Source organism: Echinococcus granulosus, assembly GCF_000524195.1.
Source record: "Echinococcus granulosus chromosome Unknown EG_S00172, whole genome shotgun sequence".
Classification (NCBI taxonomy): Eukaryota; Metazoa; Platyhelminthes; class Cestoda; order Cyclophyllidea; family Taeniidae; genus Echinococcus; species Echinococcus granulosus.
Genome location: NW_020170552.1, coordinates 52,623 through 65,320, shown reverse-complemented (window position 1 = coordinate 65,320; position 12,698 = coordinate 52,623). Strand labels below are relative to the sequence as shown.

Here is a 12,698-nt window from a genome sequence, read left to right as displayed (position 1 = left end):
GAGTTGAGGAAAGATGACTTGATCAGGGCTTTGAAATGGAGCCAAATCATTACCAGTCTGTAGTAAGTACGCCTTGTAAGCATGGGATATTGGCAGGCACGGTGCCTGCCGACGTGTCTTGACTTTTGCCCACGCCCACCGGATAGTTGTTATGGAAAAGTATCAAACCAGTGATTCACTACCTGAAGTAGCAGCCCAGAGTGCGAATGACTGAATGCACCAAAAGCGATGACAGGTGAAGGTCATTCGACGATGCGCCCTGGCCGTATTTTGTTCCGAAGTGTAGGCAATGACGAGGTGAACGGTTAGTGTAGGGGGAGTTCTACCCAATTGGACCAGCTTTTTCAATTGAATGAGACAGAAGGTAGGCAGTAATCAACCACAGGAACCAGGAAAACTACGGAATGTCTTCAAGTCACTTAATGTCATCTCATGGCCATTCCTTGTTTAAAACGGAACTGTCTGATGCAGCCAAGTTAAGAGCGAATTCAGTTTATCAATGAACACGGCATATACTGAAGACACTAGCTTGACGGAGTATTTCCCAACTTGAAGACAAACTTATTCAAGTGGATTAAACAAAAAAGTGAAAGCTAAATATCGGAAATGAGTAGCAGTTTATAAGATTCAAGGCAGTGAGGAACTTACTTCTTGGTTGGGCGAAGGAGAGGAGAAGCAGGAGTGCGGTGAGGCAGACATTGACGTAGACAATCATTGCATTGAGAACACAACTGTTCAAGTAGCCCCACAACGCCCAGAGTACGAAGTAAGCGACGAAGGTGCCCAAGTAGAGAGTGGCAGTGAGGGTGAAGATCACTGCAAAGCAGACAGAAGTAAACGGCTTGAATAGACGTCTGATTATTTTTCCATCCTTCCTACAATACCACTCCGCCCGCCCGTCCCGGAGGCATCACTTCACCTCCAAACCATCCCTCCTTGATTCATCCACTCATTTGTCTACTCCTCCATCGTCCAGTGCGGGGCATTTGGGCGCTTAATGTTCACTGCAGTCTTCACGCTGTTATTCACCGCCTTAGCTCCTTAAGACCGGCCTGACACTGTCTGTAACTGACTGGCATTCCGAATGTGACGCACGAGGCGTTCACCTTCAACACTGGCGACAACCAACCGTCTCTGAATAACCTTGGCGTCACTTCTCCGGTGTCGCGTAAATAATAACCGCTGGATAAGTGTTTCGACGACAACGGGGTCCCGGAAACTCATTTTGGAAGAGAAAGTGTCAAAGGTGGACAAACAACCTGATCATTCACCTATCTAGATCGGCTTGTTAGTGGCGAGGAGCGGAAATTACACCTACGAAAGTAGGGTAGCCTTCAGACCTGTTGGTTTAGAGTTCTTGACACTTTTAAAAATCTATCTTTACAAAGGTGGAGAAGTTAAACGGCTAAGGAGTTGGTGTGTGCGGTCCTTGTGCCCCGTTGCTAGGTCCTCCAATCTTTCCCACCCATTCATTTCAAAGCTCCACAAAACCGATGGCTTCCTATCTAGCAACTGGTGTGCGTGGGAAGGGATTAGTCGTAGGATTATTTTAAAATCCTCATTGCAGTTAAATCCACTGAACAACGTTAGATATTGACAACTCGGAGGGGTTGGAGGGCCAACAAAATTTGTGGCCAAAAGTGACGGAAGGCCAGTGCGTAGGGTGGCTGGCTGCATGCAAGGGCAACGCATACATCTTAAAATGTCGGCTGAATTCGGGTAGGTGTGGCTCCGGTCATTCTACTTTGTAAAGTGGGGCCAAGGCCCTTCGTCTCGCAGTACTTGGAAAAGATGCGTCCATGAGTAAATGGTAAGAACAACATGATTCAGGTGGAGAATTAAACAAAGGTACGCATCGCATTCAGGAGGACTGGCTATTCTTTGTGGGAATTGCCTATCTTCTTTAACATGTAAAGAACTTTCAGTCAGACTTAAGGCGAACAATGAAACAAATCATTTACACATAAAACAACTTAAACGAAGGCGCGGTGAAAGCTACCCGTGGAATAATTGACTCGCAGGAGACCGTGCCCGCATGTGTGGGGAACTGCGGACACAACCGTTCACCGTGATTTTTCCCGTTGAAGGCCAAAAAAACACCCTGGCCTGCGATGTACCCACTCGGCGCAACCAGATACAACGCAAAGGTCCGAGGGAAGGAGAAGCCAGGACTAGCCAAACAGTTAAAAGCAACTTGGTCCTCCACTTCCTATACGATACCACAAGCCAAAAATCACGCCAGTGAAAAGATCTACACTCCGCAGTATTTGTCCGATGATATTCCGACCTATCCCGGATCCAATCTCCTCATGTGGATTCAGGTCATCGCGGATATTGAAAGCCCCGGAAACTTTAAGCGACTGATCAAAGATGGCTTTTTCAGGGCTCAAAATTCATTAAGGATCGTCGATAAAAAACCTTCAATGGTTGCTTGTGAGCTTAAATATAAAAATATCGTAATCAGTGCCTTTCGTTTTCGTGATTAGAAAGATGCCGTCTAATCAAAGTTCCTACGCTATCAAGGCTGAAACGAGCGACGAAAACGCATCCGTTAACATCAGTCTTGCCCTCTGGTAAAACATTCCCTAACTTTTTAAAGTTTTGGTATAGCCTTCTTCAGATTGAGCCCTCCATCCAAGCATTTAAATTGGATCAAAACAAAAGGGGACCTATAAAAACACCCGAATGAGGATATGAATGTTGATGATGTTGATTACAAGATAAAAAAATCACATTAACATGCTTATATGTGTCTAATTCTTAAAAACAACTCAAAAAGGCAACGAAAAGCTTTTAATGGTGCAATTTAGACGCACAGGGTCAGTTATCTTTCCTCTACAAACCGATGCCTTGAAATTGAAGTTAAATTACCCTCCCCATTCCCCTACTAATGCCAGGTAATTTTCAATTTTAGCAGGTTAGAAATTTCTATAAGCTCATTTTCTTGTTTAATTTTTGGATGTGTAGAGTACCCTTCGCATAAAGACCATGTAAGCATTGCTTCCTCTGTTGGAATAGATGACCAATTTCGAAATGTTTTAAGGATCCGCGAGGGCTTATGAAGAGTTACAAACTATTGCTTTCTTTTATTATCGGCCACAAATTTTTTAACAAAACAAAACATCGTCTTTCGTCTAAACAGCCGGCAAACCTTCAAGGCAATTCGACGATTACAAATAAAAAAATGAGCGCCTTCACACCCAATAAACATTTTTCTCCTGTCCTTTTTAAATATTTGAAAAACAACTTCTTAGATAAAAGATGAACTTACATATCCGAAAGAGAGGTTTTTGCTTACTTCTTCTAAACCTTAAAGAACAATAAAAACAGTTTAAATATCAAGAATATTTGGATAAAAATGACAGAGTTGAACTCACCAAATCCCATTGAATTCATAAGCATAGTCAATGAAAAAGACATTCTGCAGATATATGAAGGCAATGCCACCTAACACAGCCATCAACATCCAGGCTAAAAGTGGATGCTAACAGCAAAAATTACACACTCACCGGTGGTAGCTTTATCAAGGGAGGGAAAAAAGATAGACATCACCCACAGCCCGATGATGAAGGCACATTTCCAGAACCAGAACCTATGTGAGAAATAAGAGAGAGGGGGGATCAAAATCGTACCCGTTATGAATCTTGCCGCGCCATGATTGACTACTACTATTTTGAATTGTACAAAGCATAAGAATAAAGTGAAAGATTGATAGAGGAATGCAAAATCGATAAACGGCGAGGTAACCGACGAAGCGAACACAATGCTCGCGGGTCTGAAAATGGCTGCAGAACTCGAGCATCATATCGCCCAGCTAGAACGGAAAATCTTTAGGATAACTAAAACAAACCACTTGCGTCGCTGTGCTGTGAGCAAGGCCACCGGTATGAAAGATGACGGAGAGAACAGACACAACAGTGAGAATGCAGCAGTATAAAAAGCGAGTAGATGTAGATTCCTTTACGTGTGGGGCACAGCAAATTGGCAGCGGCTTTGTAGCAAAACAGGAGCTGCAAACTCGACCGAACCATCCCATTTTAAAACATATATTATCTAAACAGTATATATATATGTATGAGAGCTTCGAATTGGGACAATATTCTAAAAGATGCAAGTAAAATTGGTATTAAAAGGCCAAAAAAGTATAGTTTAAAGGCCAAAATCTAGGTAGAAGACCGTATATTGTCGCGATTTCTCGAAAAAAGCAGTAGCATACCCTGAACCAAAAATTGCAAAAAAAGGCCGCAAGGCTCGTGAAGAGCGCTGCAAAGCTAACCAATCAGAAACAAGATTTTAAAACGTTAAACGCCCTAAGGTCATATTTAAGCTGATACAAGTAATTAAAACTAGTGCAAGGAAAAGTATGGCATACTGTTGGTATCAGAATAATTTTGTAGCAAATTTTATGCATGTAACACTTAGTCTGTTGATTGTTAGGAACGTTTGGCCTTTAGAGTACTATAATTAAAGCCATTCGAAGTATTTCTGGGGACAAAACACCACGTAACGTTTATGTAGATGACTTGGTTTTGACGTGCCTTCCGATTAAGGCCTTTGACATGGCTCGCAGTCCAGCATACCTGACGAAGGTAAAATATCGAGTACAAGAAGTAACCTTTATCAAAATCGTGGATCTGATAAACGACTAATGCATTGCATAACCTTGTCCTTCTTCTAAGTATCACATCAATCGACATTTCGCGCCAGCCATTACATCGGCATCAGCCATAAAATAACTTCCACGAACCAATCATGGAGGTTATCAAATTTTTTTGTCATTGGCGAGGTATCTGGTATCTGCCCGACTATTGTGTCTTCTTTCGTCTTCAGGAAGACTCAAAACGCTATATAAGAATAGGAGCCTTTTAATTTCAGATCCACTTTTCGCTGTTATTACTATAGCACCCTAAGACCTCCTCTAAGACAAAAGAAGATTAAATTGTAGCTTCCCGAGACTCCCTGAAAACGAAAAAAGACACAATACTGGAGCAGAATACATACATTTAGCGTAGAGAAGGTGTCTGGGCTACTGACATAGCCCGATAGGCCATTTCACCCAGCTAGGTACAAGAAGGCTAATCCAAAAGTAACAACGTTTGGCGCACAGTGGATGTTAAGACTACGGGCATGCCCCAGAGTCCGACCTACTTGTCCGAAACGCAAATATCTCTTCTCATAAATTACTATTTCAGCAAACAACGTATTATATTGGCTGTAAATTTTATTAAAGTTAAGGATAATATTTTTTGGATGACAAAAATAGTGCGGGCCCTTTCATATTCTATAGGTGTATTCCATTGTGTTGTGGTTACATGAAATTTTGTTAGCTGCTTAACTACTTTATATTTTCTTAGTTCCGGTGTCTGCTTTTTTGGTCGTGAATTAACTCATCGATGCTAAGTAAAGCACGTGGATGTAAGATAAGCATTTTTTGTGGCATTGCCTGGGCTTAAAATTTTGGTTTTGTTCGTTTTATTTTGCACTATACTTAGTACAACAGTTTGCTTTTTTGTGGATTTTTTACTTCTGTTCGAATACGCTATTAAAAACAGCCGTCCTTGAAAGGCTATAGGATTCATTTCCGCGGTTCTCTCTATCCGATACTTCATTGTCTTTTTCATTCAGTTGTTTGCCATTGCCTTCGTTCTATGCTTAATGTAAGCTCTTTTAACAGTAATATTTACTATTTATTTTGTCTCTTTTTTTGTGCCTTAAGCGCTTTTAACCCTGAAATTTCTCTCAAAAGGCTAGTTTTTGTCCATATTTGTTTAGACCCTTGCTTTCGTTTATAGCTTTTTTTCCTGCAATTAAAGCCGCTCTTCTTACAAATCCCTTGAGTAATTTATCTTAGTTTTTCGAAGAATGGGAAAATACTTGCATTCTTCTCAGATTTTTGCACAATTGTGTAATCTGCAGTTTTCTATTTCTATATTTCTGTTTTTACAGGTTTGTTGAGCCGGATGACAGACTCAGAGGGAATTATGTCCCGTTCTGATAAACAAGAAGGCGACGAGGGGAGTGAAGACACGAAAGTTGCGGATTACACTTTTGCTGCGGATGGTGATGAAGAGGATAGTGTTGCCCATCGAATCGGTGAAGATGGAAGTCAGGGAAAAACCATCTTTGGTCCTTTAAGCAAGGAGGAGTCTGAACAACTTCAGCGTGAGGCAAATGAAGAGACCACTAAGAGTGAGGATCTAAGGCTTTTCCTCCAGGTTAGCCTAGTCGATTTCTCTTCTTATAGACTTCAGTCATGGTGGTTCTAAAACATTTCTATCAAATTCATGTTGTTTCCCAGTTTATTAAAGCTTTTTTGACCATTTTTTGTTAGTTATGAGGCTGGTCAAAATTTAACTTAATTTGACTTTCAACCGAGACTACTTTTTGGGCCTCCACGATCTTTTCTGTGGACAATTCTTGGTTTTTTCTCGAGCTTTATGTTTGTTGCTAGCATAAGTTCATATGTTGGACTTTGTTATTATTGTTTAGTCTATGCATAAATCTTAGTTATCTGTTATTCTTATCAAATTTTGGGTCCCTTATAATTTTTAAAGCTGAGTTTTTATTACAAATGGCGTTGGGAAAAGTTTAAGAACGTCTTTCGACTCCCACTTCATAGCAAACAGCTCTCCTCTCAGTTTAGCATTAATTTGTCACTATGAAGTGGGAATGGCCGCAAAAGTTGTGTGCAGGTTGCGCCAGATTGGAAAGGAACATATTTCTTTACAGTATGGTGTGCTGGGAATACGAATTTATCTCGCCCTTGCAGAAGTTTCACCTACGAGTAGATTGAAAAGTTTTAAAGTGGCCATACAACGTGGAGGACTCCTACCACCTAGCTACCGTCACGTCAGTTAGAAGAGAATACTGAAGGTTTAAGTGGGAGGCGGTATGTAGTTGTTGAATCCGCCCACTTTTTGATTCATGACAGCCTCAAGTTCAGTAGTGTGTGGCTGCCAGTTACTTGGATAAACTAGTTGCAAAGGTTGATGATATCTTCAATTTTTCCAACTGTGGGAAAGTTGTTGTCGTTAAGTGACTGCAACTTGAAACGAATGGTGCCTAAATGAGATGGAAGTGGTTTAGTAATTATCCCTTTCGTGTACTGAGTAGGCGTCATCCCGACTCTCCACAAGAAGTTACTTATATCCCCCTAGCTCATTCTTCCTTTTCACCACTATCATGCAGTCAGTTTAAGGTTACTTTCTTGATCCCTATCACTACGGTTTTGTGGGTCGAGAGTATCAACGATATCTCGCAATGTTATGACTTTGCTTAGTTCCTTACTAGTTGACAAGTCTTCACTGGGTGCCTTCTATTAGAGAGCAGGATACCTCCAAAATGGCAGCTCTGTCGTCGGTTGCATCGAACTACCTATCCTTTCGCTTTAATTCTGCTTTCTACCTGAATTCGCTTTCACTTTAGCCGATGAATTTGCCTGTTGATAGAAGTATCAGAGAATTGCGCATTTCTAGCACCTTCATCTACGCACTTACACGAGTGGGGATTTCTCCGTAGCCTAGCAACACTGGACCTCTTTTTTCACTCTCGTTGTGCTACTTACCCTCTTGTTTTGCTGACCATTAACAAGAAATTGCTCAGTCTTCTCGAGTTCTTCGAAGTTTTTTTGTTTGCTGGAGAGTTGCGGGACTGCGCAACCACATTTAGGTCGAAAATGTAATTGTGGTGGTCTTGTTTCTGGCCCCAAAACGCTAATCCAGTTGTAGATATGGCTCCTGGCTGTTGTTACTAAGTCGTTGTATCTCCTCTCCAAAAAGATCGAAAGATTAACCGACTTTCTGTTTGTTTGGACTAAGCGCATGCCATAAATCGAAAAAAAGGGATTTGGAGTAACAAATGGTCCATCGCAATGTCTAATTTATCTTTCTCGCCCTTTTTCCCATTTGCTTTTGTTCCGGGCTTTCAATTTGGGGAGCTTATGACAAAGACCTTTTCCACTTTCCCTAATGGTGGTGGACGAGGCCTCTCTGGAGGTTAAATTATCCTCTCCAGCCTTGCTGTTGCATGGAAAGCCATTGAGACTTCAACATTCCTTAGTGGGAATCTATCACAGTAATCATATTCCACCTCATCTCTTTCGTAGTCCTCTACTTTTAAATGGATGGTTTTGAATGTGCATCTGGACACCTGGCTTTGGTCTCATTACTTTGAAAAACCACTTCTTCTGCGTTTAATTTGGGTGTTCGACGATACACTTGTAGCTAGAAATTGCACCAACATGGGTAGTGAACCACGTACCTATTCAGATGACGTTCAGATGGTGTAACCCTTACAGCAGCCTGCTGTAGGAGTGAATCTTTTCCACAAGTTTAGACTGCTAGCATTTCCACGCCGGTAAAACTGTCTGGAAGTCTGGTTAGTGAATGAAGTGTGATTAAAGAGCCGGATGGATGGAAGACCGATTAGCACAACTTAAGTTTCAATTCATTTCCGCCACTGCATCTTACTTAGCCAGCCATTTACTCAAAAGTCCTCCTTGCCATTTTTATAAATCTTGGAACCGGGAAATGGGGATTCTTTCTCCCGGCAAATGCGTTCGAAACCTCAAATTCGTAGCAAAGATCCGGGATGCTGACTCAAATCTTTAGGGTTTCAAAACGACTTTTCCGGACCTATGAATTGCTTGGATTCAGTTGAAATGGAACTCCGGTGGTGACATAATTCATCCAAAGTTCCTGTGAAATGGTTCCAAAGGCTTCTAGATCTGGATCCATGCCTAAAACGTGAGATTGTCTTAAAATCGTGCATCCTTCATGTGGCTAGAATTTATTAGATGCACGAAAATTCCATCGCCCAGAACGCGATCACACACAGAAACGTTGGATTCGCATGACACCAAAACCGCGTATCCATTCCACCTTTGAAAAGTTAATTTGCATTCTAATTAGGCGTAAGATGGGGCGCTCAAACAATTCTCTTATGTCGGCAAAGTAGTTGTAAAGTTAGTCAACTTTTAGAGCCAAATGCCCTTCAGCCAACTGATGGAATGGGTCTGGGAGACACAAAGGTCGGAATTGTGTTAAAGGCTTCCAGTCTGGTGAGACAAGATTTCCTAAAGGCTTCTCAAACAGTCTTCAAGATTGCTCTTTACATTCACAAATAAAATCGTCTTTGGAGACTGCGATTCAAGAGGTCCTCGAGATTCGCGGATGTTGATGATTTCTTCTACACCTCCACGGTGTCCACATCTCTCTCCACGAGCATCCACTTCCTAGAATGGTTTCGATTTCACATCTGTGGGACAAAATCTATGCGTCATGACCCAGAATGTTCTTGGGAAGATTTTATGCCCTTTTTGAAGCCTATAGTCAGTTCCACTTTTTTCTTCACCACTTCAGGAGATGCGTCAACACATGCAACAGCAGCAGCAACAACAACAGCAACAGCAACAATACCAAGTTGGTTCCACCTCTCAAATGTTCGGCAGCAGTGGTGTCTCGCACCATCAGCTTCAACACCAGACTTCCACACGCAGCCATGTCCTTCAACAGGCCTTCAGCAATGCCACTCCTGCCAATACGCAGAAACGCTCTGTTGCTGGACCTGAACAGGGTTGGTTACTTGATTACACCTTCAAGTTCTTGCGTTGATCCAGTACTCACTCTTTCACGTGGTTAATTCACCTCTCCTGCCTTCCAGACAATGTGATTGACAGTTCTCCGGACGGCGGTTGGGGCTGGATTGTAGTCTTCAGCTCCTTTGTCTGCATGATCCTCGTGGAGGGCATCTGCCTCTCTTACGGCCTCCTTGTGGCGCCCATCTGCCCCGGCAACAGCCTTCAGGCTGTGGAAATTACCACTCCCTTTCTCTCACGCTCCCGCCTCCTCACTGCCACCTCGTTAGGCATTGTTTGGTCCTCCAAAGCCCGTACCATCCCCCTCCGCCCTGGGACTTGCGTGGGTGTCTCGGAGATGGGCGAGGCATTGGGCACGCAGTCACGCATGGCTCTCATTGCCCCTGGGGGCCTGCTGGTGGGAATTTACCTACTGTTGGGTGCGATTTATTAATCATTCATGGCGATTTATTCTTTGTCTGGTTGTAGTATATCCATGTGGTCTAGATCCATCCAACCGTCCTAAACCTTACAAATCAAATTTGTGTCATTCATTTGAGGTCCATCCTTACCTCCAGCTGTCACCTGTCTATCCAGAACTGCATTTCTGACTGATTTATTTTTCGCCCCTTGGGCAGATGCAAGCTTAGTGCTTTGTTGATTGATGACACAAGTGACAGATCGCACCTGGCTAGCAACCACGAGGCGATGTAGGCATTCCTGTTGACGCCACGTGTCACCACTAACCTTGACGCTGATCAGCGACTGCTCCTGCAGTAGTGGAAGTGGCAAAACGAATTTGCCTGACTGAACCTACGCTTAGATTAGCTGGAGTAGGTTTGTTACAATTCCTGTCAGCTCCCTCAAAAAACCGACCAATCAGCGAAGCTGAGTTGATGGCGAGTTCCCAATTCAACATGACAACTGACAACTCCCCTATATTTACGGCTTAAAGCAAGCATTCAATAATTAAGTGGTTGGCTGATGTGAGACGACCGTGAAAGTGAGGCTCGTGGGAAGGTACAAGGGATTCCTCCCCTCGCGTCGGTCTCGAAGTCGTTTCTACCAATAACAAGCGAGCGATTGCTGTGTGACAACCTTGAATGTCACACAATTAGGTTAAGACGTCACAGTGCCAACTGCACGCCATCCTCTCTTTATCCCTTGCCCCCTCCTCCCCTTGCCCCTCTGGTAGATGTTTTGTCGTACTCCAATTCAGTCAATTCACCGTACTTTCCGCCCACAGGTCCACTGGCCAGCGCGCTTAGCAATCAATTCGACTTTCGACCGGTGGCTATGGCTGGAGGAGTGATTGCAACCGTGGGTCTCCTGACTGCTGCCTTCTCCACGAATGTGGCAATGCTCAATGCGACTCTGGGTTGTATTGGAGGTAGGGACTTGTGTTTCAACTCATCAATCCATCCACCATCCATTCATCCGTAGGACGGTTGCCCTCTTTTTGCCTCTTTACTCTTCACATTTTCTGTCAGTTCTTCTCACTTGGGGACCCACTTTGCCTACCATCCTGATGGTGTGTTAGCGACTTTGCAATTGGAGGTTCTAGGAATTTTTTCTCCCTATGCTTTTCCAATTGTGATTGTTTGCCTAAACTCCTATTGATGCCACGGTTTTGTTTCCGTTTTGCCGTTGGAGTCGCTCCCTTGGTCCTTCCAGCTTTTACTAGAGCATTGCCTTGGGTATAGCTGTCCATGCTTTTGTTCAGCCGCCTACTCATCAACCATCTCATTCACATATTCACACTTGACTCATCCAAGCAAATATGTCCTTCACAGCCCTTCATCCTTCCTGCGTTCGTCCACTCACCCATCCGTCATCGATGGTGCGGAGCAGTTGCGGATACTTGATAAATTATTTTACCTCAATTGTGAATTTCATGGATATAATTTCACTTCTCTACAATTTTTGTGGAATTCAGTAAGAAATGGCAAGCTCTAAGATCCTTCGAGGTGATGATTGTTTACTCACCTCGAGCTGGTTATACTCAACTCGCATTCTTTATTGCTAGAGTTTGTTTAAAGTGAGAATGTTTTGGAAAAAATAGCTCTGATCGCTTCATTTCAAGCTCAGACCGAGTCATTTCATCCCTCCCTTGTTGTCCCCTCTTCAACTAGTCAACTTTTGTTGACATTTGATTGGCTAGTGGTCAACCAATCATGTAGCCCCAGGATTGAGTCCACCAATCACGTGAGACTTTGTTCTAAACGGAATCCTGTTTTTTTTTGGAATGAGGCTCTAATGCACTACAGTGGCTAACAGAAGGTGCGCTACTTCTTTGTCCACTGTTGGGAACTTTTTTATGACATACATCTGTTCCCTCACATTAAGGAGTAGCTGCTCATGAGCATCAATTTTCTGTCGGAAAATAATTTTGCTAAGTGGATTTCTGAAGTAAATTGCATTCTCAAGACCATTCCATAAGATTTAGCTTATTAATAAAATTCCGTTTAAGACAGTCAATTATTTGCTTAATCGTCTTAAAATGGACTAGTGGTACGGTTTGAAGAGGTGTCATGGTAGGTGAGTAGAAGTTCCATATTTTGCCCGCGAAAGAATGGTTTCATCACCTGAAGTGGTTCCATCTCTTGTGTTTTCATTTGTCTCTTTCCTAATCTTGATTGACACAAAGGTGTTTGGCGATGGGAAGTAATCAAGGCGGATTTCACTACCGGGGAGCATCCCAGAATGCTCAAATCTACCTCCGTTTCTTAAGGTTAGCGATGTCTTAACCAAGTTCTATTAGAGCACCGAAAAGGGAAAGAAATTCTTGCCATAGGAGGAGTTTCTCTATTACTCAACGCCGGTTCTTGATACTTAAGTGGGCAGGGAATGAATCTCCGTTAGGGAATCGGAAAATTTTATACGCCTGGGATGCACCCTTTTTAAAGTCCTTTTTTATAAGTTATTTGACAGCTTGCGTGTTCAAGTCCGTAGGCTGTCGGCATAGGCCCAAGTAGTAACACAAAGATAAATTTAATGGACAAAATATTTAATCTCTTAAACAGGATGACGAGTTTTTCCATGAGAAGCAAAATGGTTTTTCAAATGACAAGGCTACATTTTTCTATTTTGCTATTCGTTATTTTCTTTTAATTCTTCTTTTTAT

At 42.7% G+C, this 12,698-nt stretch overlaps 2 protein-coding genes across 2 annotated transcripts in view; one reads left to right on the top strand and one right to left on the bottom strand. All coding sequences in view use genetic code 11, as the record gives it.

Annotated features, from left to right (window-relative positions):
• Positions 1-4,036, bottom strand: part of EGR_09871 (Serine incorporator 5) — a gene marked incomplete at both ends in the record, with an annotated part of 8,524 nt that extends 4,488 nt beyond the window's left edge. Inside the window, 6 exons of the mRNA XM_024499120.1 lie at positions 649-816; positions 3,272-3,309; positions 3,378-3,471; positions 3,510-3,592; positions 3,633-3,814; positions 3,851-4,036. Coding sequence (XP_024346466.1) covers positions 649-816; positions 3,272-3,309; positions 3,378-3,471; positions 3,510-3,592; positions 3,633-3,814; positions 3,851-4,036 — 751 coding nt within the window. The remainder of the gene's footprint in view (positions 1-648; positions 817-3,271; positions 3,310-3,377; positions 3,472-3,509; positions 3,593-3,632; positions 3,815-3,850) is intronic.
• A 1,091-nt stretch (positions 4,037-5,127) lies between these two features.
• EGR_09870 (Monocarboxylate transporter) overlaps positions 5,128-12,698 on the top strand; it is a gene marked incomplete at both ends in the record, with an annotated part of 21,969 nt that continues 14,398 nt past the window's right edge. The window contains 6 exons of the mRNA XM_024499119.1: positions 5,128-5,200; positions 5,573-5,657; positions 5,957-6,215; positions 9,360-9,573; positions 9,661-10,014; positions 10,770-10,964. Of these exons, the coding sequence (XP_024346465.1) occupies positions 5,128-5,200; positions 5,573-5,657; positions 5,957-6,215; positions 9,360-9,573; positions 9,661-10,014; positions 10,770-10,964 (1,180 nt within the window). The remainder of the gene's footprint in view (positions 5,201-5,572; positions 5,658-5,956; positions 6,216-9,359; positions 9,574-9,660; positions 10,015-10,769; positions 10,965-12,698) is intronic.